Raw genomic sequence first — 27,480 nt, forward strand, 5'->3', positions numbered from 1 at the left:
AAGGGGTCTTATTCACAGAACATTTGTCTATGGGACTGCGCCGTTATAAAACGTATCAGGCCCAAATAGTATACTTAGGGAACAATTTATGTTGTAACACTCACTAATGCAAATGGCCGTTTAGAGAAACGTTTCCGAGTTGTAACTATATATTCTAATATGTTTTCTGAACATTTAATTGCGTATGATTTCACAGTTGTTGATAGTTTATTTCCCTTTGAGAGCAGTGATAATTTTAAAGTGAAGAAAAACTTAAATTGATCGTGATTCTATAGTTATTTTTTTTCTGCAATTTTACTTTATTAAAACTTTTAGCAAACAATTCCAATTAATAATCCAACAATAGCAAATAATAATCTCACAATACACAGTTATTCACAATTATTAAACAGACAAAATTAGTCTAAGCGGTAGCCCCTCCTTCTATAGGTATTTTGATTTACTGGAGCTGTGATTCTAGTTTACTGAGGTGACAATAGAATTGGTCCATAGATAATCATGCCCCCAGTTTCATAGAGGAAATGCTTGTGCAAAATTGTCTCAGGTTTTTAACTACTAGTATTAAACCCGAAAGAACTCTGATGGTGGTCACATTGAAGTCCTAAGAAGTTCTTCAGAGATTAACAACATTCCTTTTTGATGCATGCAACTAGTTTTCTGTCAAAGATGTTGTCAAGTCTCACTGTCATCTGCAATCCTCTCGTAGAAGTACCAAGCAATGAGCCACTCCTCCTGTTGTTCTCACATTGGCATTTTACAAAATGAACAACACGTCTCAACCCCACAAGGAAGTACTTTTGTCTTGATTATGTGAAAACACGGTTGCTACTTAACATTGCTCCATGTTTTTTTGAATCTCAATCTACTGCACTCCCAACATGTTCCAGGACCACATCATTATTCATACAACTTCAGGTCTAGAAAATGTGAGGTAAGTGGGAGAAAATATGGACCTTTTTAATGAACAATGTTATTTAGGATTTCACATGATGCGCTTAAATTAGTTTTTTACAGTTTCACAAGATAGCCTGGTATTTATTATATGGTGCTGCTGAGTTGATGAAGTAGTATGCTCAATTTTGCAAGTAAGCAATGCCATGGTTTTTAAATGATATATTATTTGGCTGTCAATTTTAATGACACATCCAAAAGAACATTGACATTGAAATGGCCCCCTTTGTAAGAATGGAATTTATGGGAATGCGCACTTCTCCACAAAGGAAACATAATCAGACACTCAAACGTATGTGTTTCAAATGGTCCATAGAAAAAGTGCTATTGCAAGTACATTGTGCAAACTACGTTACTTTGGTCACATGACATATGTAAACCTTTGTCAATAGTTAGACATACAGCATCCATAATTATATATATTTCTTGAATGCAACTTAGTAGAACATTTTCTTCAATGACATTATTCAATCATTTTGTATTTTTCACTTTCTTGATCTCGTAGAAAAGATCAGACATAACACCAAAACTTAGCAAAACAACCATGAAATCTTCAAAATCTATCTTGCTGTCTTTATCTTCTTTGAGGTCCGTAATCAGTTCCTTGTACTTTGGTTTGGTTTCTTGACCCTGTGTGAATTAATAGATTGTTATTCAATGTATCTAGACAGAAACATAATTGTTTGCATACTATTTGATTTAACGATTTGATTCGATTTCACTATGAACTCTAATAAAATAAGGAGCAGGAATTACATCCACTACAATACCACTACAACAACACATATAGCAAGCAACAAGCTGAAACAGTTCCTTCTGATATATCCCCAGTTGCTTAGAACAACAATGTAAGCCGAAAGCTGTGCAACATGGGTTTTATCCCCAGTCCAGTGCTTAGAAGGGTAAATGGTATAAGAGAACAAACACAATTAAGAACAAAAGCAGTACATCAATCATCAGTTCAGAAACATTGCGATTTAAGCGTCCAACAATGCTTTATGTTAACTCATTCATTCCAACAGCAGAAAATAACTGCTTTACTTCCTTTGACTACCAGTAATACTTACTTTGTGTAAAGATGTGCCTTTGAGAGGTAGTGAGGTGTCAATAATCGAAGGTACAATTTCACAAGTCCACTCAGAATTTCAGAACAGTCTCGGAATCACATGTCTCTCTGTCTGTGACCGACACAGTGAACTCTCAGGCCTGCAAGTCACCATCCTCACAGCACTTGTACCATGGCCATATTGGCTTACTTTTCATTTGGTGTCTGTAGTATGAAATGCTGAATTATATTTTTAATATGTCTCCTGTTGATCTTTTTCATTAGTGCTCGCATGAATTCCGTTTACACCCTTACTATGTAACTGGGTGTCAGAGATCACCGTGAAGTGGCATTGTATGGCGTCCCTCCCAAATCATCTTTCAACCTGTATTCGCAATGTTCATCTTTGCTTGCCATTTCAATGGGTTATTGCCAAAGGTTTTGCCCAGCTGCTTGAACGATAGGTGCGTGCTTGTGTCTTCCCTGCTACTTTCACGGGGATCATTGTCTTTGTGATAGCATTTAATTCTCGTAATTAGATATTTGTAATGTGTCTATAGCAGTGTAATCATTTCAAAACGCAACAAGATTCCATTGCACAACCTATACATATTGTACATTTACAAGCTCAACATGATTCTTTCTTTTTTCAGGAGCTTTGAAACAAACTTCTATTTACATATTAAATAATTAATAAAGAGGAACAAATGCAGATGGTAATTAGTTAAATAAGAGGGTATAAGGGAACTGATGAATGGGCTGTAAAGTTGTTTATGAATTAATTCAAAATGTAAATATTGTGGAACAGAGGTCGAAAGAAATAATGTCACAAATTAACGGCTGTGAATTAATTTTGATAATTGTTTATGCATAACTGTCAAATGTGGATATATGCATAGCAGGGGTTGATGTTATATTTTTGTATATGTGCATGTAGAGTACAATTTCTTTTAAATGATGACATCTTGTAATAAAACACAATTTAAATAATGGTTGTAAATTATATAATCTAGTATTGCTATTTTAAATAACACTATTTAGGGTGAGAACATTTTATATTGAATGTATGATTCCAGGGGATCTTGCTCTAATACTTTCAAACTGGGATTCTCTGCATTGCCTTTATATACCTTTTCATACCTCACAACCCATTACTGTCTGCTTGAGTGATTTGAGCTTCACATCAAAAAGGTACATTTTGCTTGTGGGTCCAGTTCCAATCTAAGGCCTGCCAGGATCACACACAGCACATTCTGACCCTACATTGTAGTCCTACCAAAAGCATAGAAACACTTATGAGATCATTTTTAAGTTCTGCTAAAATTACACAGACGGGACCGGTAACATTTACACCTTTGTGTAACCAGGTCCCATCCACATAATATTCTACTTTTGCTCACCGGAGTGCAAAATGAAAGTTGAAAAGCTGCCATACTTGTTCGCCACCATTTTGCACTATGTCATGCAAAATGAGTAAATGCTGCCTGCCATTTACGCATTGGAAGGCAGCGTTTACAATGGATTTCTATGGAAAACGCCTATTTTTTCTGATATTAAACACTGGTGGATTCCATAAGAATCCGTAGAATTTGCTCCAGAAAGAAAATACATGCTGGACAAATGCTAGGGCATATTTTATGCCGGAGCGGAATGAGGAGGGGATTAGTAACTTTCGATCCACCCCTCCTCTCTGCCTTACAAATGAATGGAAATGAGGTCTAACCTAAGTCTACTGTGTAAAACACTTATGCATGACTTTTACACACTAGAATTATGCTACACCTGATGTTGAAATGAGTTCCCAAGAGATCAATTCAGGGGAGGGACATGTGTGAATAGTACAGAAAAGGGAATACAAAAGCAATCTACACTTTCAGCTGATTAGTAGCTTCCGCCAAAAATCTATTCTGATGCATTAGAATTGCTCACTACATTTCATTGGTAATACACAAAACAAACGAAAATTGGTGGGGGAACCTTCTAAAACCTCCACCACACATCACAACATATGTGAGCCATTCGATGGAAATCTGTTTTCGATATTTCACATCTTGAGGAATTTCCTATAGCAACCTTTCAAAAGAAACATGTTGATGTAATCGGAGCTAAGTACAGAAAGAATTCCCCAATTGCTACTAGAATTGTGAATAGCTGGCTAAAGCTGAGCTAGTTCCACATGAACACATACAAATAATATGTCAAATAAGACATAGCACAACAGTGCGTGAGTAGCTCTGAGGTCTAAGCTGTACGATTTGTTAATGTTAAAGAAGGTATTACCCAAATTGACCTTTTACAATTTACCTTCTGCACAATTGACCTTATTATAATGGTCCTAATTGACCTTCTGCACAATTGACCTTTATATTATTTTAGTTATTGTATATATGTATTGGGTTGTTTTGGATTATAAATAATATAAGGGGGTAGGGTGGGAGGTCGCGGGTGGTTTTGGATTGGGTGTGGGGTTGCGGGGGGTTTCGGCAACATATATGTCCTAATTGACCTTCTAAATTAGGTCAATTCTCCCGAGGTCAATTATGAAAAGGTCAATTAGTATACAACCTTAAAGAATACTTGGGTTTACAATATGTGAAACATAGGTTTTATATGAACATAGAAATATTGTAGTTTTATTTGACTTTTGGGAAAAGAAAAGAAAAAAAGAACATTCTTCATAAGCAAAATAAGGTATACATATTTGTGTTTTATTGGAAGACACAAAGCAAATGACATTTGGGGGTCGATTAATGGAGCAAACGTGCGCCGAAAATCCCAGCGCAAGCAGGCGCAAGGTGGTGCAAGCGTGAGAAACCCAGCGCACGCGCACGGGTGCGATTCAAGGAAGACGCTGCGCGTGTTTCCCACTGTCCGTGCGCCAAATCCTGCCATGGCGCACGCGGGCACACACGGCGTGCGCTACGCGCACAGCAAAAGCACACATAGTGCGCCGCACACAACCAAAGTGGGCGGAACAGTGGGCGTAACACGCGGAATGGGGAATAACGCGTGAAAAAGAAGGCGTAACTGGGGAAGTACTGCAGGGAACTACACGGAACGCCCACACGCACGCAAACAATCCGTATTCATGGATTTGAATACGGGAAACCCGCGCACGGCAAAAGACGCAGACAGGCGTCAACCCATCCGCCACACGAAGGCAGGCGGAAGCGTCCCCGCGCACAGTATAAAAGTGCATGCAAACAACAAACACGTATATACAGCTACGATGAATGCCCCATTTGTCGCAGCACTGATCGTGGGACACCGCAGGAGGAGGAGAATAGCCAGGGCATGCATTTTCGCACCACGGACAAGCCTTTTTGGGATGCCTGGCGACCAGGTCTACGGCAGGTATAGGTTTCCACCCCATATCATCCTAGACCTGGTCAGGGAGTGGGAAGATGACCTTACATCCCCCACCCTTTGCTCCCAAGCATTGAGCCCCTTGGAGAAGGTGCTCAATGTCCTGCATTTCTTGGCCACTGGGTCATTTCAGTGGACTACTGCCATAGTGGGGGGGGTCTCACAGGCCACACAGTCACGCTGCCTACACCAGGTACTGGCAATCATGACAGCGCGCCCCTCAGTCCGCAGGCACATATACATGCCCAGAACACCCGCAGAAAGGCAGTCCGTTGTCCTGGATTTTTACAGGGTGGCACACTTCCCCAAAGTGCTCGGTGCCATAGATTGCACCCATGTGGCCCTACGTCCACCTAGGGCCACTGAGCACATCTACTGAAACCGCAAGCACTGGCATTCCATCAATGTACAGGTGGTATGCGATGCAAAGGGAATCATCACCTCTGTCTATGCAAACTACCCTGGCTCCACCCATGACAGTTTCATATACAGAATGTCCGCCCTGAGCCGGGCCCTGGAAGCTGGGCAGCATGGCGACACCTGGCTTCTAGGTGAGTACAAATGCCCTTGCACATGCCTGCATGTCACACACACACACACACACAAATACACAAACCCCAATAATCACAACCATTTACACCTCCCCAGGGGACAGTGCCTACCCTCTGAGCAACCACATGATGACGCCAATCCGGAACCCCACCACACCACCCCAGGTAAGATACAACGCTGCCCATATTGCAACCAGGGCCATAGTGGAGCGCACATTCGTAGTGCTCAAGTCACGTTTCCACTCCCTTGACCGCTCTGGCGGGCAGCTACTCTATGCACCCCCAGTAGTGTGCAGGATCATTGTGGCAGCATGTGTGCTGCACAATGTTGCAACACGGCAGGGCGTACGGGTGGACATGGTGGTGCCCCCACATCCCCAACCACAGGCACAGGCACTGCCCATGGGAGGGGACAGGGCACCTGGCGAGGAAGCCCGGACCCAGCTTGTGGCCACATTTTTCACCTAAACTCCCACCCCTGCGGAGTGCACACATGACTGGCACATACAAGGTGACAATTGATGATGACAAAGAGAAGTCAACTGTCACAACCTTACCACCCTGAGATAGTTGCCATGGAAGTGCCACATTGTCTGCATCCCTAGCTACTTAAACACAATCTATCCTGTGTGACCAAAAGGCACACATATGACATATGACATGACATGATATGGCATTTGTAACGTGCCTATACACAAGTGTTTCAAGGTGCGACGAGGCAGGGAGGGGGGAACAAGGGAAGACAGACAACGATACTACTAGGCCAGGTGTCATTTAGATTGCGCAAGTGCAGGGGTAGGGGGAAGGGAAAAGTGCAAGGGGAAGGGGAGCGGGGGAGTGCAGTACAGGGTAAGTAGAATAAAAAACAAATTAATAGGCCAGCTGGTGGCAACTGCAAAGGTAAGTGCAGACAAGTGCTGGGAAGGGGGGGCTGTAGGGATAGAGAGACAGTCCCGCAGTGCAGGGGTTGCCAGGGAGGCAGTGCAAGTGGAGAGTGGCTGGGCCAGGGACCGAGGTCGGTGAGAGTGGCCCAGTTGCAGATCCAGTGCAGTTTCAGTGAAGAATTTAGCAAGGGAGAGGGAGAGAGAGCGCAGAAGCAAAGAGGAAGGTCTTGAGGTGCTTCCGGAACCGGAGATGGTTCTCCTCAAGTTCCAGGGAGGCAGGAAGGCTGTTCCAGAGGGAGGCCCCTGCCGCGGAGAGAGATCTACCCCCAGCTAGTTGCTTCAAGAAGCGGCTGACCCTGACATGCAAGGTGTGAATCACACACACCTGCAAAACAGGCCATGACCATCACTGTTATGTCACTCAAACCCTCCCAAACCACAACATGACATGGCAAGCAATAGCCATACACAAACACAGTACCAATAAGGTACACATTGCCATGTCAAAAATGTACAGTGGCATCAGACAATGATGCCTGACATGGAATCAGATGAAATGACTGACCAACAACCTCCCACCCAAAATAAGTCATTCCCAAATGCATTACAAAAGTTGTAGACGTAACATAACAATAAATGCCTGTCTACATGCACATTGTGCATTGCAAAATCAACACTTCAGCTTCTATGTGCTGTGTCCAACTCCTGCAACACACTGCTCAGCGCACAGCACAGTGAACAGCTATTGTGTGTGATGCACAACCTGAGCATCACATCTAAGCGACAAACCACATCAAACAGCAAATTAGGCATGTACAGGATCCATAATTGGTCACAGAACATGTGCTGCAGGTACACAGTGGGCACCGGAAGGCAAACAGAGTGTACACGTGGATATCCAAGGGTGGTTGTACATGTAGTGCATAATAGTGCAAGTGTGTGGGTCAGTAAGGACATGCACTCAACATATGCATGTGCAATCAAGTGACCATCAGTGTCCTCTACACATCACATGTGAACATTCACCATGTGTACACCCCAGCATGTCAAACCACAACTATCCCCTCACACCTGAAAGGTAAACACAACACATGAACAGGCATTGATCAGCAGAACCCAACATGTACATAGGATACCACAGTTACAATGTCAGGATTCCCATCACAGTGCAGGGCAAGGCAACTATCAACAACAAAACACCCCCCTCCCTCACAAATGACCATGACCCACTGAACAACTGCACCTGGGTCATGGAGCCTTCAACCCTCAATTTCACCTGGCCACAGGATCACCCTTCCCCTTCGTCACCATCTCCCACCTTGTGTGTAAAAAGGTGCCTGCACCCTCAGAGTCCACACTCATTTGCAGAATCACAAAATGCAAGCAAGAAAAACGAACCAGAACATCCTCCAGTAGATGACTTGACGTAGCAGTACCTCACAAAGGCCAAGTACTACCACAATGATGTAACAACCAAGGTAGCACAGTAAAACAATGTCACAACAGGATGTGAACCATGTGTAGTACATAACATAGAATGATGCACCATGAACGGATGTGTACTGTCACAGGTCCCATGTACAGGCGCAGGAGTGGCAAGAACCAACCACCCCCACCGTGGCCCGGGTGCCTGCAAGGTCAAACTCACACAGGCCTCTGAGACCCTGGTGGGGAAGGAGGGTCAAGGATATGCAGTCGGGACAGGTGTTGGCACACTGGATAACTGGAATGAGTGGCAGGAGAGGGGAGGAGGAATGACACATGAAAGTAGGGAATGCACGAAAATGTACTAGCTGCATGAACACATACACAATCCGAACAAACTTGGATATCATTGTCATGGCCTTCTGTAGTCCAGGCTTAACCACCCCCTCTAGGGTTTTGGCGCCTGCAGGTTTGGGGCTTACACAGGCATCCACAACCCCAGTGGGGAAAGAGGGTTAGGGAACGTTGGTTGGATAGGTACGGGAAGCAGGAACACCGGATAGAGGGTACAGGGTTTGAAATTGGATAGGACTCCGGGTGATTAGGGGAAAAAAACATACCAAATTGAATTACACATTCATCCATGCATTAGTGCACCCACAGCAAGCCTATGCAGAGCAGTTTGAAAGAAAAACAACAAGACACTTAGCTCTGGTTTTGAGTGCTGGCCTCCTGCCTTCGCACTCTCAGGTCCGGTTACAGGAGCACTTCAGTGCTGCAAAGAGAGCCACAGTTAATAATCTGTGCGTGCCCATAACACAAAAACACACCACCAAATATGCCCCATAGCAACAAACTACTCTACAAACAGACAATCTGGTGTAGATGCTTCGTACCCATATGTAACATTACCCCTGTGATGGGTCATACACAGTCAATGCAGTAAGTCAGCCGCCGGTGGGTGCGTGGCAAATGGAACACCAATGTGTCACAATTCACACAACATGCAATGTTCCCTGGGTAAGCAGACAGACTCATATAACAAGGCATGACTTCAGAACAAGTCGTGTTCCACCATGACCAAAACAAAGTAGGCAGTGCATGTTTCAAAATGTACATGGAAATGAAATGCACTGCACCCGAGTATGTCCCTTGCTGTATGTCCATGTGAGCTGCCCCTTTCCATGTCTCGGAAGGCTACATGGTTGATACAAGTGCCTCAATGGACCTTGGTGTACCGGAGGATATGTGCCACTGCCCCTGCAGGTGCCCCAGACAACCTTACAATCAACGGCCATCAGTCCACCAACACATCTGAGCTGTATTGTGTGCTTCAACACCAATATTCGTCCAAGCTCACCCTCAGTGCTGTTACTAAGCCTGCATGTGCAACTGGCCTGGTGCAAGGTATGCTGTGTTGTGGCCCCCCTGTGCTGCTCACCTTGCCTGGAGTTCCTTGGAACACGTCAGCAGTTCTAGAATGTAGGTCTGCAATCCCTGTGCCACTGCTTGTGCACACATGTGCATGTGGGCACCAACAAACGTGTTGTTAGGCGGAAACCTGTGCAGTTCCCTCTGGGACCACTGCAAAAGATTTAGGACTACAGGTGTTTGGCAGTAAACCCACTTGGTAGCAGTCTGTACCACACAGATTCAATTGGTAGCTGTGGCTGAGCAGTCAGACTTCCCTCAAGAAGAGTTAAGCAGTATGTGGAGTATACAATATAGGGCAATTCTTCACAGTAAGACAAGCAAACACGTAACGAGACTCAGTGTAAAGATATTAAGTTATTTATTTATAACGGAACATCTATGGAAAACACTATGGCACTATCACGGCAAACACTTCAATCACAATTACTCTACGAAGAAGAAACGATCAATCCCTCTAACAATATTTCGACAAGTCTAGGTTCTACCAGCATCACTTATTTGCAGACAGAGGTGTATGCCTCAACCTAGATGGCACTCTAATATTAGTTAGGACGGGAGAGAAAGAAAATAAGCAGGTTACGAAATCAACACAGTTCAATACTTCACGGGAAAAATGCAAGGCAAGAAGGCACGAACCACAATAGATCATAAAGTTCAGAGGCCAGGCCCACTCGGAGAGAGGCAAGGCGATATGTCCCAAAAAGTCTCTAGTGGAAATGTGTTCGAGTCTTTCTAGCAAATTGTTATCGGCAGATTGGACCAGTTCAGAACAATACGTGAGAAAGCTTGGAGGCGACCCAAGGAAAGGAGAGGATTAAGACACCTCACTTGAACCGATCGAAAGGGAAGCCAGGCGGACACGGTACCTTGTTTGTGGAGAGACAGCTCCGGCGGGGGCAGTTGTTCCTGGTGGTGGATGCACGTCGGGTCTTTGCCAAGAGTAGAGATGATCTCGTCGTCGAAGAAAAGTGAAGTCCGGTGCACCACCAGGGAAGAGACCAGCCGCGGAGTGCTCCGTCACAAGGCACCACCTTTTGGTCGCGGTACAGGGGTAGTGGCTATCCGGTTGCCGAGGTGCTCTGCACGGGCAATTCGACCACTGCGCCCTGAGAAGAAAAAGCAAAGGGGACTGGTTGTTCCCACCAGTCAGGGGAAGAGACTCTCCGGCAGGGAGATCTCCTCTGTCGTCGGGAAGTGGTGAGTCGGTTCCGCAGGAGAAGCACCTGCCTAGCAGGGGGGAGCACAGATCGGGCCACACGCACTATACTCTCAGCGATGTTCTCCATTGCTGCCCCCTGCCGTTCTGAATTGGCAGTCATGACTTGCTCCCACTCAGTATACTGCGGTTTGGCGCGGCAACCGCGTTGCTGGGCTTGACCCCTGCGGGACCCAAGGACCGGGTGTCCTCACTGTGTTGGCACCGCCCACGGCTGCACGACTACATGCCCCCATCAACGTGATGTCCCAGGCACATCAGTGACTGGTGTGGAGGGTGACCCTGCGTCCCGATCCACCACGGGCGGACGAACCAAGACTATCTGATCCCTCAGTGCAGGTGTCGCGGACAGAGGAGTGTCCACATCAGAATCACTCACCCCTGACACATGGACTTGATGCTCATCCAACTCGACATTGGACGTCAGAGTCGTCATCAAGGCTGGACTCATAGGCAGCCAGAGACAAGATGGACTGTAGCACTTGGGGGTTTTTGTGGCCTACCACCCCACGACCCCCACTTGTGCCGGGTTGATGTAGTGTTAACAATCCTGTGTCTGGCATGACAACACCATCCTCCGCCTCCATTGCGTCATCACCTGAAAAATAGAGAGAAAAGAGGTCACTACACATGTCAGAGGCACACAACACACACACCGACAACAAACACATCAGGCAGACATGTGACACACAACATATAACCTGGCATGCATGCTGGGTCAACTTTGAATTGTTTCTGTGATCAGACCTGTTGAAAGGTGGCAGTTTCCATGGAAGTGGGTCTATGCAGTGCAGAAAATGTGTACGCCACTCACTACCTACATGTAGAAGGACTCCATGGTGTGTGTCAGGAAATGTGAAGGCAGTGCAAGGTCAAATTCAGGCATCACGTGCACTGTGCATTCAATGTGTAGCATATCTACAAGCCAAGCACCCCTCCACCCAAGTACAAAATCAGGGATGCCTAGCATGGTATCAAAAGGCTGACCATACACATGTGTATTGACAGGCAGTGTTGACTGGCATCAACAGCTTAATGTGATTTAAGTGACAATACTGAAAATGATGATGGGACAGTAAGCAGGACACATGATGAAAACTCTGGAGGCCGCCCACGTGTGAAGAAGACACTACAACAGTTGGACAGAGTCATTGGCCATTAAACAGGCTGAGGCCTGTGAGCCACACAGATTGTCAGACCCTAAACATGTGTGCAACGCAGTACTGAGCCACAGTTGACATGGGATGGCTGATGAGATGCCATGCAATGTATGTCACCCAGGACTTGTATTACAGTGATCATCCAGTCAAGGACACATAGGGGCATGCGTGCAATGCACATGGAGCATGAATGGGCACTCATGTCCCTGCGGGACATCTGACCTATGCACAGTACAAGTGAGATACCCTGCATCAAGTACTAAGGCTGTACCACACGGCATATGTCTGGCAGATTGTACGCTGGAAGTTAGCATCTACACAGGACACATGAACAGGAAAGTACACATTGGCAAGATTGAAGCAGACCAGTGCAAAGGTGGAACTGGGGTGCAGAGTGGCAGAGGAGGGGCAAGGGAGCATGCCTACATGGAGTCCCCGCATTCAGGCAGAGGAGACATGCACGTCAGTCATGCAATGACATTGTGCCTGGGCTGAGAGGAAGGTCACCCCACGCCACATGCAGAAGGGCCAGTGAGCTGGAACATGGACCGGAGGGGCATACTTGTAACCAGCATGTCAGTACGGTGCAATAGTGGTGAGGCGGACAGCCCCCATCTGCTCCACATGTCCACCATCCAGCAGAGTAGACATGCATCACGGAAGCATTGCATTACTTACACATCAGAACCATGTACACGTCACATGTAGTGGCAATCATGCACAACACATCCCACAAGTGAAACACACACGTCCTCAACAAACACGCATCAACACTCACTGGACTGGGCATAAAAGTCCAGCATCTCTCCCACTCCTTTGACCAATTCAGGCGGTTTGCACTCCGCAACGAGTGCCTCATGCAGAGTGAGCTCTTCCTCTCTGGTGCAGGCCCACCGCCAGTCACCAGAGTCAAGTTGTAATTAGAGGCACGCTTAGCCTTAGTGCTGCGTTTGAGGTCATTACAACGCTTTTTGCACTCTTGCGCCGTGCGCACCTCATGGCCGAATGAACTGACATGTTCCGCAACATGCTTCCAGTGGGTGTCACGGTGGGCAGCCGTAGACTGACTATTGGCACCCACTAGCATGTCACGGCTGTGGCCCCGCACGTAGTCCACGAGGAAGTCCAGTTCCTGCTTGCAGAAAGGCTTCTTCCTCGACGTGCAGGAGGTCGTGGTTGTGTGTGGGGTCCCAGCCTGTGCTGCAGGTGCAATCTTCCTCCTCTTGGACTGTGGTGTCTGCACCTGGCTGGCTAATGCCGCCCTGATCAGTATGGCCAGTGGGTTCGGCAGATTGAGCCAAGGGAGTGGCAGGTGGAGGGACGACCAAAGGCCTGACTTGTGTCAGTGGCATCTGGGTGCCATCTAATGGACCCTGCGCAGCAACATCCGCTGTGGTAGGGTCATTGACCGCAACGGTCCTGGTTGGCAGACTCACAACGGGGGTGTTGTTGGGTGCATCTGCCCCTGCACTTGCCAACACCCGGCTGTTCGGGGCAGCAGATGGCATAACTGCCACAGGGACACGTGTCTTGGTCTGAGCTGCCCTGCTTGCCCCTATGGTTTCCCTGCTGGCCTGTTGGAAATCTACCAAGGGCTCCTCAAGTGCCAACGCAGCCTGCGCTGGCAGACCCTGAGCCTGGGTGGCGGTGTCCACAGCTGCACCTGCAGCTACCACTACCCTTGGCCCGTGGCAGTCGATGGAACGGACTGCCGGGTCATACGGGCGTCAGTGCCAGATGCAGAAGCTGTGTCCCCCGGAACCACAGGGGGTGTTGGCATGACTGCACCGACACATGGCACAACATTGTGCTCAAGTGGCGCACCCCTGCCTCTTCCCCCTCTGTGGCCGCCCTGGACACCCTGGAGTCCCCCTACTCCCTGGTCACCACGGCCACGTCCGCGACCATGCCCGCCACGAGGAGTACACCCAGCTGAGGCGCCCCTCACCTTTGGTGTCCTCCCAACCATGGCATAGATGTAGTAGTGCCGGCACAGATGGAGTAGTGCCAATGGGAGGTGTACACCACAATTGACCTGGGCAATTGGGGTGAAGGGGGTGGGAAGCAAGATGTTACCAGCTCCCCTGCACCTGCAAGGCTGTATGTGACCCCGGTGATGTAGTGACGGATCACGCAACGCTCAGGCACCCCAAAACTGCAGTAAAACCGTGCACGCAACCCTGCAGCCTACGTGCGTGGAATCAACATCCCGCAGTACGCGGTGGCACCCAGTAACACGAATAACGCGTACGCATGGGACACGCATGCTACTATGACCTCGAAAACGGGTGCGATACACAGGGGCACCCGCAGTGGGAAAAACAGCGTGTGCGACTCACCGTCTGACTAGCGCGATACAGAAAAACACACGTTGCCAATACCCCCGCCAAAAGAAGAGATGTCCTTGATAGCTGTGAAGTTGTGATGGCGCGAAACAACAGGAAGCAGCAACACATGTCGGTCTCCACGAAAGGCACGTACTGCGAACTGCTGCCCCCGCTCACCTTTAACCCGTGCTGAGGGAAACACCCGCGCGCGTCACGTCACTTATGCGCATGGGCCCTTTCCTGGGATTACACGCATTCCCACGCGGACGTGCAGTTTTTCACGTGCGCTGAAACGCCCATGCACGCCTGCGCTCGTCACGTCACAGAGGCGCTTGCGCTTGAAGGGCCTTCTGTCCAATGAAATCGCGTATGCGTGCAGACACGCTTACGCGCTAAGGGCCTTTCCTCGAATTACACGCTGACGTGCAGAATTTTCACGTGCCAAATCACTCCGTATCAAGCTGGCCACATGTAAGCACACGGAAGACCACGCTCCTGCCCAAAAGGCCGAATTACTGCCCCACAGAGCCCCGAGCAGCCTCCCACGAGCCATCTGCTGCTGCCTGCCTGCCTGCCTGCTGCCACCATGCCCTGCCATTTGGTGCCTGCACATCAGCCATCTGCAGGGGTCCAGTTGCTGTGTCCACCCCTGCTGGAACAGAAGACTCCCGACTGGGATACCATCGCTCCACTGCCCAGCCCCAGGACCCAGTTGCCCACCCACGCCTGCTTCCGGGGTCGCCATGTCGGGGCAAACACCATCCAAGACCACTGGCGACCCCCAGCCAGAGGGGCAGAGGGCCACCAGCTTCGGTCAGAAGGAAGTTGGTATCCTGGTGGAGCATGTCCTGGGGCATTATGATGCCCTCTTCGGATCATCACGCGCCTACAAAGATGGACGGGACACGATCTGGACGGACATCGTGACTGCCATCAATGCGGAGGGGGTGGCAGTCTGACTATTACATCATGTCAAGAAGCGCTGGGAGGACTTCAGGTCTAGGACCCTCAACAAGGCCCGGCGCCTCTTGAAGGCAGCAGATGCTAAGGGGCGCCTGGGCCACTTGTCGGAAGATCAGATGAGGGTCCTGGTACGCATATCCCCAGCGCTCCACGTCCAGGTCCTTGAGAGGCAGACCCGTCTGGAGTCGAGCGGTAAGTGGCCAGGCATTGCTGTGTGAGACAGGGCATGTTGCAGTGTGCTGGTTGTCTAATACTTGCCTGTATGTGTGACATAGGCCATGTACGCGTGTGTGTGTGCAGGGACATCATGGTCATGCATGTGAGACCAGTAATGTGTGAAGCACACGGTTGGTGTATGTGTTTAAATGCTACATGGGGAGCCCTATGCGGAATGGACAGATGAGAGCATGCCAGTCTCTGTTCCTGGACCTGGGTGGGGGTGAGGGATGGATGATGATGCCATGTACATGTATGGTGTCCATGTCTGTGTGTCTGACCTGCGTGTCTGTGACTTGTGAAAGCCATGGATGCATGACACATGTCTGTGTCAATGTTCAGATCCACTGATGCAGCCTAGCTATCCTTGCATCCACTGTGTCTGGGGTGTACAAGTACGGTGAAGTGTGTGAATGTGATAGGCATGACCCATGATGCATGTGAGTTCAAAAACAACATTGTATGTTTCAGGAGTCCCTTGGACATGTTTGCTTATGTCCATAGCATGCGCCATGCCTGTTACTGCATGTGTTTTGCCTGCACTGACCCATGTGTTGTGGAGGGATATGATGACAGTGCCACTCATCTGCTATTGCTTCCTGTCTAGGTGACCATTGTACAGTACCCTGATGCTTGTGTTCTATGTCTCCCTCTACACAGCGCAAAGTGAAGAAGAGGGCGGAGACGGCGCTGTGGAGCAAAGCGGCGGGGATGCCCCCACGTCTCCAGCGTAAGGGGTGGGTGAGGGGTGGGTGAGCCCCCACAGGGGCTTGCAACGGCGGAAGACGGTGTGGAGCCATCCAGGTTGGTGGTTTCCACAGAGGAGGAGGAGGCCGCTACTGAGCCGCACATGAAGCCTGGTAGGGGCATCCCTGCTGGTGCAAGTGGTGCAGTCCAGGGGCAGGGGCAGGAGGCAGCACAGGTCGCCGTGGAGGTGCCTGTGCATGTCACTGTCCCTGACACTGTGACTGCACCAGCAGGGATGCCCCATCCCAGGCCCGTCCGCAGGTAGGGGGGATGTCCATGTCATCTGACTCCCCTCCACCTGCGGACGAGGGGACCCCTGGCCGTATGGAGAAGGTCCTGATTGGTGTCGCGTTGCGCACGGGTGTCATTCGTGGGGGAGGGGGAGCACGCACGTCATCACGAAGAGCACCGTGCCAACGTGGCCCAGTTGGGAGCGATCGTGGTCGGGGGTCTCGTACATGTGTCGGGCACTTTGGCGACCCTCTCCTCCTCTGTGGAGGCTATGCGCCAGTCATTCTCCATGCCGTCTTCCGGCCCAGATGCCACCAGGGCCCCCTGTGGACCTGCCCCGACCAATGCAGCCAACTCGGTGGGGATCCCATCCCTGCCACAGTCGGGAGTAGGAGGTCAAGCAGGGGTTGACACACCAGCAACTGGACCCCAGCAGATGGAGGATGTGACGGCATCATCGGGCAGGGCACGTGCACGACGGCGTCGGTGGATTCCATCAGCCTGGATGCCGTCGTGCTGGCACAGGCAGTTGCGTCGAAGGCAGTGGCAGGCTCGACTTGGGAGGCATCATGGATCGGGGCCATCAACATCAGGGTGCTGGCATCGGCCGGAGGGCAGGAGAACCCTGGAATGGGAGTGGCTTCCGTGTGGGAGCGGTTGGGCCAGCAGATAGGTGCGGAGCGGCAGCGGGCAGAGGAGGAACGGCTCACAATGGTCAGGGTGGAGAACTCCATGCGGATGGCGCTGAGGCGGACTGAGTGCCTCGAGGGTCTTCGCAGGTTGGAGCTGGACACTGCATTATCCCTGCGAGACCTCGGGGCCAGGGAACATGCCCGCCTCCAAGCCATTGAACAGGAGTTCGATGATGCCCTGGCCCATGACAACATCCAGTGAGCCGTTGGACTAGCCCGCTGCCCTTGTAAATAGTTATGTAGTTAGTGTTAGGTTTCCTTTGCTTTTTTCTTGATTTTGGACCTTTTGGACAATGGACCACATTTTTGTATATAGTTTTTTTATTAGGTAGTATTTTTAGATAGGTTTCATTTCTTCAGTTGGGATCATGGACCCTGGATTGTTTATCTGTATATAGTTGACTGTTGGATTATGGGGTTTTTTTTGATTCACCAATGGAGCAACGGTTTTTGTTTTTTTTTTCCCTTGGATGTACTTTTTTGAACTGTGACTTTGGACACCTTTCCTTTGGATTATGATTTGTGGTTTTTCATTATTTTACGGACATGCTGCTTTTTGTTTTTAATTCCCATTGTCGTTTGTTTATTTTTAATCCCATTTATGTTGCTTTTAATACATTTTTTTCTTCAAACTTCAATGTGTAGTATCATATCATTGGTTTCATGCATATCATGATATGGGTTTTGACATTCACTTACACCCATTGTGTGTATCTGAGGGACATGTGTTCATTTACATACTTGCCATTGGGGTTGTATCATGTAATTGGCAATTCTGAGTGGGTGAATGCAATACTTGGGTGGGTGTTTGGCATGTGGAGGCTGCCCATAAGGGCCAGGGATCTAGATTGTGATGACGTGTTGGCTGGGGGACATGTGTCAGGGCCTGCTGGCAGGTGCCCCACAATGCTTCGGGGTGGGGGTGCAGGGGGACATGAGTGGGACATGAGTGGGGGCCTGCTGGCAGGTGCCTCGCAATGCTGGGGGGTGGGGGTGCAGGGAGACATGAGTGGGGCATGAGTGGGGGCCTGCTGGTAGGTGCCTCGCAATGCTGGGGGGTGGGGGTGCAGGGGGACATGAGTGGGGGCCTGCTGGCAGGTGCCTCGCAATGCCGGGTGGTGCGGGTGCAGGGGGACATGAGTGGTACATGAGTGGGGGCCTGCTGGCAGGTGCCTCGCAATGCTGGGGGGTGCAGGGGGACATGAGTGGGACATGAGTGGGGGCCTGCTGGCAGGTGCCTCGCAATGCTGGGTGGTGCGTGTGCAGGGGAACATGAGTGGTACATGAGTGGGGGCCTGCTGGCAGGTGCCTCGCAATGCTGGGGGGTGCAGGGGGACATGAGTGGGACATGAGTGGGGGCCTGCTGGCAGGTGCCTCGCAATGCTGGGGGATGGGGGTGCAGGGGGACATGAGTGGGACATGAGTGGGGGCCAGCTGGCAGGTGCCTCGCAATGCTGGGGGGTGGGGGTGCAGGGGGACATGAGTGGGACATGAGTCGGGGCCTGCTGGCAGGTGCCTCGCAATGCTGGGGGCTGGGGGTGCAGGGGGACATGAGTGGGACATGAGTGGGGGCCTGCTGGCAGGTGCCTCGGAATGCTGGGGGGTGGGGGTGGAGGGGGACATGAGTGGGACATGAGTGGGGGCCTGCTGGCAGGTGCCTTGCAATGCTGGGGGGGTGGGAGTGCAGGGGGACATGAGTGGGACATGAGTGGGGGCCTGCTGGCAGGTTCCTCGCAATGCTGGGGGTGGGAGTGCAGGGGGACATGAGTGGGACATGAGTGGGGGCCTGCTGGCAGGTGCCTCGCAATGCTGGGGGGTGGGGGTGCAGGGGGACATGAGTGGGACATGAGTGGGGGCCTTCTGGCAGGTGCCTCGCAATGCTGGGGGGTGGGGGTGCAGGGGGACATGAGTGGGACATGAGTGGGGGCCTGCTGGCAGGTGCCTCGCAATGCTGTGGGGTGGGGGTGCAAGGGGACATGAGTTGGTGTTCAGTAGTGCAAGGAGACATGTACCTTTGCCTGGGGGCATGGCCATGCTGGGTGGGCTGCCTGCGGGACATGACCAGGGATGCAGGGTAGTCCGCTGTGGTGTGGGCTGCCTGCAGGGGCCGTGGAGGGTGTACAGGGAACACCTGGGAGGACCCCCACTGCCAAATCACGTGTGGGACTCCCCGGCACCCCAGTAATACACATACCCTGCTGAAATTGCGTGTGGAACTTCCCGCGCACCCCAGTAATACACGTACCCAGCTGAAATCCTGTGTGAAACTTCCCGCGGACCCCAGTAATACACGTACCCAGCTGAACTCACGTGTTTAACTTCCCGTGCACCCCAGTAATACACGTACCCAGCTGAAATCGCGTGTGAAACTTCCCGCGCACCCCAGTAATACACATACCCCGCTCGCACAGGGCCAATCGCGTGTGGAACTTCCCGCGCACCCCAATAAAACACGTACTCTGCTGAAATCGCGTGTGGAACGTCCCATGCACCCCAGTAATACACATACCCAGCTGAAATCACGTGTGAAACTTCCCGCGCACCCCAGTAATACACGTATCCAGCTGAAATCGCATGTGAAACTTCCCGCGCACCCCAGTAATACACGTACCCAGCTGAAATCGCATGTGGAACTTCCCGTGCACCCCAGTAATACACGTACCCCGCTCGCACAGGGCCAATCGTGTGTGGAACTTCCCGCGCACCCCAGTAATACACGTAACCAGCAGAAATCGGGTGTGAAACTTCCCGCGCACCCCAGTAATACACGTACCCCACTCGCACAGTGCCAATCGCGTGTGGAACTTCCCGCGCACCCCAGTAATACACGTACCCAGCTGAAATTGCGTGTGAAACTTCCCGCGTACCCCAGTAATACACGTACCCCGCTCGCACAGGGCCAATCGCGTGTGAAACTTCCCGCGCACCCCAGTAATACACATACCCAGCTGAAATCTCATGTGAAACTTCCCGCGCACCCCAGTAATACACGTACCCAGCTCGCACAGGGCCAATCAGTGTGGAACTTCCTGCGCACCCCAGTAATACACATACCCAGCTGAAATCACGTGTGAAACTTCCCGCGCACCCCAGTAATACACGTACGCTGCTGAAATCGCATGTGAAACTTCCCGGGCACCCCAGTAATACACATACCCCGCTCGCACAGGGCCAATCGCGTGTGAAACTTCCCGCAATCCCCAGTGATACGCGTTCCCCGCTTGCCGTGCTGGTACAGGGTTAGTGCAGCCCTTTGCGCTAGATTGGGGATTTAGATGGCTTTTCCCTGCGCAAGGGGCGTTCTTGGGGGCGTAACTGGCGCTGCTGCAGGGTCGCTGCGCCACTGTGCGCCACGGCTGGTTTGGGTGGCTGGAATCCATGAATACGCTGTGCGCGGATATGTATTTTAGCACACGCGACTGGCGCAGGGATTTGCACGTGCACACTGTGCAACAGATGTGTTCGCCACTTGTGCACTGAATTCTATGAATTACCCCCTAAAAGTAGGAATCCTCAGGCGTAGAGATGTGTGGTTGTCATAATGAGACATTCAGCTAATAGCAGCATCATAGGTGCATGAGTATTAGACTGGATAAGTTCAAACACCACTTCTTCAGTGTTGGACAAACTTACAAATGGATGCCTCGTTTCTAGAATATTTTCAGAGACATACATGTATATGTCAACTATACTCCACAAAATGAATGTGTTTACAAGAAGACAGCCCATACTGTTTCAGTACAGCAGGATATGGAGTCATATGGTCACCCCCAACTGGGACGGATAAACCTTTAGTATGGGTATATGAATCATACTGCATGAAAGGGGAAATCTCACGTGATGTATCAGTGAACCATAATATTCTATATATAGTGATACGTTCTATTCCAGCTGCAGTGGTGGGCTGGCCTATAGGGAACTCTTGAGTTTTCCAGGTAGGCCTCTGCACCCTGGGTCTCTTTTGTGTTGTAGAGAAGGGGCCAGGTACCCCCACCTCAACCATCTCACCCATATTGCCTATATGTTGGGAACCAGAGTGTGAGACACGTGCAGTACCAGTTAAAATACCAATATCAAGGAGAATCCGGGAGGCAAGTAGGGAGAGTGGTCAGGGGGGACCAAGTGCTGGGGTAGAATGGTCAAGGAGGGCCTGGTGCCCTGTATGAAACAGAAGGAAGCCGGCATTCAGTCAATATGAGGTATAGGTGGACATTACCGGGGGTAGGTGGGAGGGAAGGAGGAAGAGAAAAAAGGGTCTTGAGAAGCTTCTGGAACTTAAGGAGATCCAGCTGAAGTCTGAGTGGGGCAGGGAGGCCATTCCAGATGGAGGCACCTGTGGAAGAGAGAGATCTACCCCGATTCTCTGCTTGGAAAAGCATCTGATCTGCAGAGAGCTGGAGCTAGAAGACCAAAGGGCTCTAGCAGGGAAGTATTTAGGGAGAGAAAGTTGGATTTAGTGGGGTCCCAGGCGCCAGAAAGCCTGGCAGATAATGCAAAGGGTCTTGGACATGATCCTGCAGCAACTGGGAGCCAGTGGAGAGGTTTTAGGAATGGAAAGATGAGGTCCCTGGGCTTGAGGACAAGTATACGCCTTGCAGTCCTATTCTGGATTTGTTCAAGGGGGAAAATGGAGGATATAGGCAGATTGAGGAAGAGGTTGTTGCATTAGTCCAGCCTAGAGAGGACCAGAGCCCTGGAGACATTGAGTTTCTGGGGGAACGTGAGGAAAGGGAGAATGCCTATGGGGAGGTGCAGTTGGAAGTGGGACTTCTTGGGAAGGTCCATGATGTGAGGAGAGAAGGAGAGAGATGAGTCAAAGATGACACCAAGGTTTTTGCCTATCAAGAAGGTGAGTGGTGGGGGCTCAAGGAGGGCAGTGAGAGTGTAGGAGGGAAGGAGGAAGGTGGGGGCCCAATGAGAAGGATCTCGGTCCTACTGGCAGTAAGGCATAGATCGTTAGCAGCATGCCATGCCTGAATAGCAGCCAGACGGGACAGAGAGAGAAAGAAGAGGAGGCAGTGGAGGAGAGCTATGTGTCATCCGCATAACACTGGAAATGAGAAAAGAAGGCAGAGATCGAATGGGCTAGAGTAGCAAGGTAAATGCTCAAGAGCCACGGCGAACGGATAGAGCCTTGAGAGATGCCACAGGTGGAGCGTGTGATGGAGGAGAGAAAATGGCCAAGTTGAAACTAGGATGGTCCATCAGAGAGGAAGGAGGTAACCAGTTGAGAGACAGGCCCGCAATTCCAAGATCACAAAGCCAGTTTATAAGAGTGGCATGATTGACTCTATCAAAGGCAGAGGAAAGGTCAAGAAGGATGAGACCGGAAGGAGAGTTGGAATCGATATTTCAGAGCAAGTCTTCACAGGGGTTCAGGAGTGCAGTTTCCATGCCTCTCGCTGTTATGAAGCCAGACTGGTGGTCGTGGAGACAACCAACAGATTCAGTGTGCTGAATCACCTGGGAGATGACCAGCTTCTCAAAAGCTTTGCCAGAAAGTGGTTAACGGAGATACGGCTGTAGTTAGCCGGTCAGGAGGGGTGGACAGAAGTCCTTTTGAGGAGAGGGTGCACAATGGAATGCTTGAGGAGTGGCAGGAAGGAGCCAGTGGAAAAGGAGTGATTGCAGAAATCAGCCAAGGCTGGGGCAAGGGAGACAATGTTGTCCTTGATAGTTGTGGAGGGGGAATGGACCACCTGTGAGAAGTGGAGAGTACAGTAGGATTGGCGAGTTTCTTTCAGATTTTGGCCAATTCGAGTGTTGTTAGTGGCCCAAGAGATGCAGATTTGGAAATAGGCCTTTTTTTGAGTGGATGGAGAGTCTGTATTGCTTTTGGAGCAGGTGGCAAGCCAGGCTGTTCAAGTCAGTTATTCCACCCATGTTTTGATGATGAAGCATTGGGTTGCAGTAACCATGTGTCTGCAGTGGTTCATTCTGCCTTTCCACCAACTTGTTGTCACTTCTAATTCCTGTAGAGCTTGCTTTACCACAGGCAGTGGAGCCTTTGATTTGGTATGAGGTGTTGTGGGGAGTCACAATCCTGTAGAACATTTTGAATTGACTGCTGTGGATTGCTGAGGTGTTGCTGCATGTGTACGCATGCAACACCACTGTGCTCCTTCACTGTTTTATCATCATCAGAGGGCGAGTGATGATATTCTAACTGCTTTTCTTACTCACTGCCTGTCTGTCAGTTATTGGCTCTGCTGAACCTAGTTGATGGATTTCCTCTTTTTTCCTGTCCCAACTTCACCAGACCCTAGCAGCTCTATGATGCTCTACACATTGGGGTACACCTCTTATTGGTGGTGTTAATGGTCAGTGATGAGGTCTTCCTGGTCTTCTAGCCACTTCTACTCCCCTACTGTGGCATGCTCATCAGGATCACTACTTTACTGGTGGTGACAAAAGAGTTTGCAACATACTTCACTGATGCTCACTGAAATGTTGATTGATTCATTTGGGGGTCAAAATGAAGAAATAAATAAGAAGATTTGTTGATGCTGCATTTCTACAGCACAAGCCCAATTCCAGCACTGGTCGTGTAGAAAGGATCAAAGTGGGAACATATTTTAAATTAATTAATTCTGCACAACGAGGATTTTCAGTACCCATTCAGGTCCCCTCAGCAACCATGTCCATATCGCATATAAGCAAAAGGTTTTAAGTACCTGCGGTATATTAGTATCCGGTGCGGCAAAAACATCTCAATATGGTATCTCTGATTGGCTACTTTCAGAGCCTTACCATATGGTAATTCCAAGCATGTGATGGCGTGCGGCTTGCACCCCTCCGGTCATGACTTATATTCCGGAGTGCCTACCATGGAAAGGCAGAAGGGACTACGTGTTGTGCCTTCTCCCTTTTCTATTGTGGCCATTTTTTGTGTTTACCTTTTTTTCCAATTTACTTGAATAGCCGCCATGGAAAGGGAGAAGTGACTACGTGTAGTCCCTTCCCCCCTCCTTGGCGGCCATTTTCTTTGTCAACTATGGCCACCATGGAAAGAGAAAATGGACTATGTTTTCCTGTCCGCAGCTGCCATTTTTTGTTACTTTCTTTTCTGACTACGAAATGCAACTCATCTGGCAACCAGAAAAAATCCCACCATTAGTACCCCAGTCTAAAAGTCTGGTGTACTAATGGTAATAAGCCCCTCACTTGCGGGCCATTTCTGCATAAGGTAATGCCCTGCAGTCTTCTTTAAGCCCCTCACTATGCCCAGGCCTGTAACTATGGGGCTCGGGGCATTAGCTTATGCGGTACATACCTAAGTATGTGCTTATCATGATGATTTGGCTCCAAGGGAGAAGAATCAGTACCTTGACCAACACAAAAGTCAGGGGATACATGCAAATAAAATACCTGCTCCTAAGTGCATAAAAGTGTTAAAACTTGTTAAAAAACAATGGTGGGGAGGATCGAACCCACATGTCCTGAAGACTCCAAGGCAAGAGTATCTGTCATGTTATCATCAATGCTGCCTCCTCTCCACATTGAAATGCAAACAGGCCTTTATGGATTTTACTGAGGATTTTCTGGCTGCTGAAAAACAATTACCTCCTCCTTTGATATGCATGTCGAGGTGAGACAGTAATGAGGAGTACACAGAGCAGCCCCATGCCTAATATTTAGGGGGAATGTTGAAATCTGACCTAATTGCATGAGTTAAGCAAACTATAAAATGACATCACTATCTGCTGGCCATATCTGTTGGATCACGAATAGAAAGTCCATATGCAAAGTACCCAACTATATCATTAATAATGAGCTAGCAAATTAAAACGTATAATTTTCATTATTGATAGATAATCTTAATATGTAGGTATTTATAATTCATAATACATGTTACCAGGATCAAACTCGACAGTGGCGCTGCTCAACTTTAATGGATTTATGTTTTATGTCTGGTCATTTAACTCGTTCAGCCCTCAAGAATTCCTGTCACCATAATTTAGCTGGTGTCTTTGATTGATGGCTGAAATAAATACAATAAATGGAGAGCTTCTATGATGAACCTCAAACCTACCACTATTTGATGTTCGCTTTGGAGGGACGAGTCTTATAAACTGTTGTCTACCAGTGCTTTGGCTATGATTTGCGCCTGAAGGCTTAGTTCCTGATAATGGTGTGCCTTGCTGTTGTGGACTGGAAATGCTTGTGTAGTTGTCTTGACTGCAGCTGAATGAAAACGAGCTGTCTGGTGGTGAAATGCCTCGCATCACTGTATCACCACTGTATTGGAAATTATTTGGGGCCAAAACAGTGGTGTAATGTTTCAATGGCAATGGCAGTTAGAGTCAATGACAAAGAAAACTGTGTGCAATTCTGACTCTTAACAAGAGTAATTCAACATCTCTGGCAAGTTTAAGAATTTGGATTGGCCAAACTACCAAAAGAAGAGCCAAAGAAATCTTAAGTAAAATGAATTAACTGTGTACATGTACACTGCTGTAGCTATGGAATCCTAGGAGCTTGGTTAGAGGATTTCAAGACACTACATTCATTCACAACACCGGGGAAAACATTGTTTTTCCCTTCCATTGGCATGGAAACTTCTAATGGCCTGTGGTTGTTTGTTTCACACAAAATAGCAGACCTGAAACATGGAAACTATGTTATTATTTGTTTTAGACTATGTCATATAGAATCTAATTCTGATGCATGTGCTGGTCTGGGGTTTCCCAAAGGCTGCTTATGGCATTTATGTGAGTTGTTTCAAGTCCTCATGTTAGGCATTTATTATTTCTTGGCAAGGATAAGAGAACCAATACATTGCTGCCCCCGTAACCGCCGTGGATATACTGAGCCTCATTATGAGCTTGGTGGTGCAGTAAAATAGTGGTGGTAACTCCATTACTGACACTTTTTATTGTACTAATAGAATTACTTCATCTTTTACTGCACTGTCGAATTCTGAATTTAGACATAAAGTGGAGAATTGACCATCAGCAATTTGCTGGAGGTAAATCCTCCACTTTACCTCCAGAAGTTGGTGGATTCACCATGCAGTATTACCACTGACAGTAAAGCAACCAGAAATACCCATGGAATTTTATGGACTCCAAACATTTTACACCATCATACTACCACTCGTAATCCTGTAATGATGCCATGCGACCAAGCAGCAGTGAACGTATGAACACGGTCATCTTGTCGGCCTCAAATGACTTTTGCCCTACCTGGCTCATGTTTATCATGGACTCGCTCATGTAGGATAGGGGGTATGATAGCATCCCTCACCCCAGACTGGTATGCTCCAGATTTTACAGCCGTGGCACATCTTATTGCAGACCGTGTGTCATATGTCAGCAGAGCAATGTGGAAAGAAAACTGTCTAAACAACACAAGGTACACCGCCATGGTCCTACAGCTTTTTGTAAACCTCCAGGTTGATTTTGTGCAGCTGCCAAAGTGCAACATTTTCTGATATATTTTCGTGCTAGTGGATGTTTTTTCAGAATGGAGCGAAGCGTTTCTTTCTAGAATAGCAAATACTGTGACAGGTGCCAAAACCTTCATTAGGTATTTTATAACAAGTGTGCCAATTAGCATAAACAGCAATACAGGGATGCACTTTGTTGGGCAGTTGATGTGGGAATTTTGTGCTGCCCTCAACATCCAACACAAGCTACAGAGCTTGTATCAACTACAATCTGCAGGTGCTGATGAAAGACAGGATAACATACTGAAGAATCCCCTGGCGAAGCTCTGAACAGAGGCTGCCGTCACGTGGCCTGAGGCGTTGCATTGATACATCATTCAGCATAGGCAGTACAGTATAAGAAAAAAAAGGGCTCGGTGCCCATGAGGTACAATTCGGTCTTCCCGTGCATCCTCTCTCATCACCACTAGCAGCAAGCATTCTCAAACCTGTTCATTTGTAGGAAGACTGCATCAATAAGTATTGCCAGAAACTGTTTTGGATTCTGTCAGACGTGTTCCACTCTGCTGAAGGAAGCAGTGGAATCTTGCCACTGTATCCAGCCAGGAGATTGTGTCTACATCAAAGAGCTTTGATGCAAGATGGCACTGCAGCCGAGCTGATGTGGCCCTTCTCAGGTAATTCAGGTTACAGGGGCTGCCACAATGGTCCGAGAGATAGCTGCATAGGTGCACGCTTCACACTGCAGAAAGAGTGCAACACTAGAAAATTGAGTAGCATGCTCTGGGTGTCTATCCACTCACCTGTTTATTTTAAAGAGTGACATGTTGTACACATTAGGGGTGTCACGGTATTAGTTTTATGACGGTACGATAACCTTCTTG

General features: G+C 48.9%; 1 protein-coding gene across 1 annotated transcript in view; it reads right to left on the reverse strand.

Annotated features, from left to right (window-relative positions):
* Positions 1 to 285: 285 nt before the first annotated feature.
* Positions 286 to 27,480, reverse strand: part of SNTN (sentan, cilia apical structure protein) — a 105,538-nt gene continuing 78,343 nt past the window's right edge. The window contains exon 4 of the mRNA XM_069646225.1: positions 286 to 1,581. Within this exon, the coding sequence (XP_069502326.1) occupies positions 1,423 to 1,581 (159 nt within the window). The 3' untranslated portion in view covers positions 286 to 1,422. The remainder of the gene's footprint in view (positions 1,582 to 27,480) is intronic.

The sequence above is a fragment of the Ambystoma mexicanum genome, chromosome 2p (genome assembly GCF_040938575.1).
Source record: "Ambystoma mexicanum isolate Mex_15411 chromosome 2p, UKY_AmexF1_1, whole genome shotgun sequence".
Lineage (NCBI taxonomy): Eukaryota > Metazoa > Chordata > Amphibia > Caudata > Ambystomatidae > Ambystoma > Ambystoma mexicanum.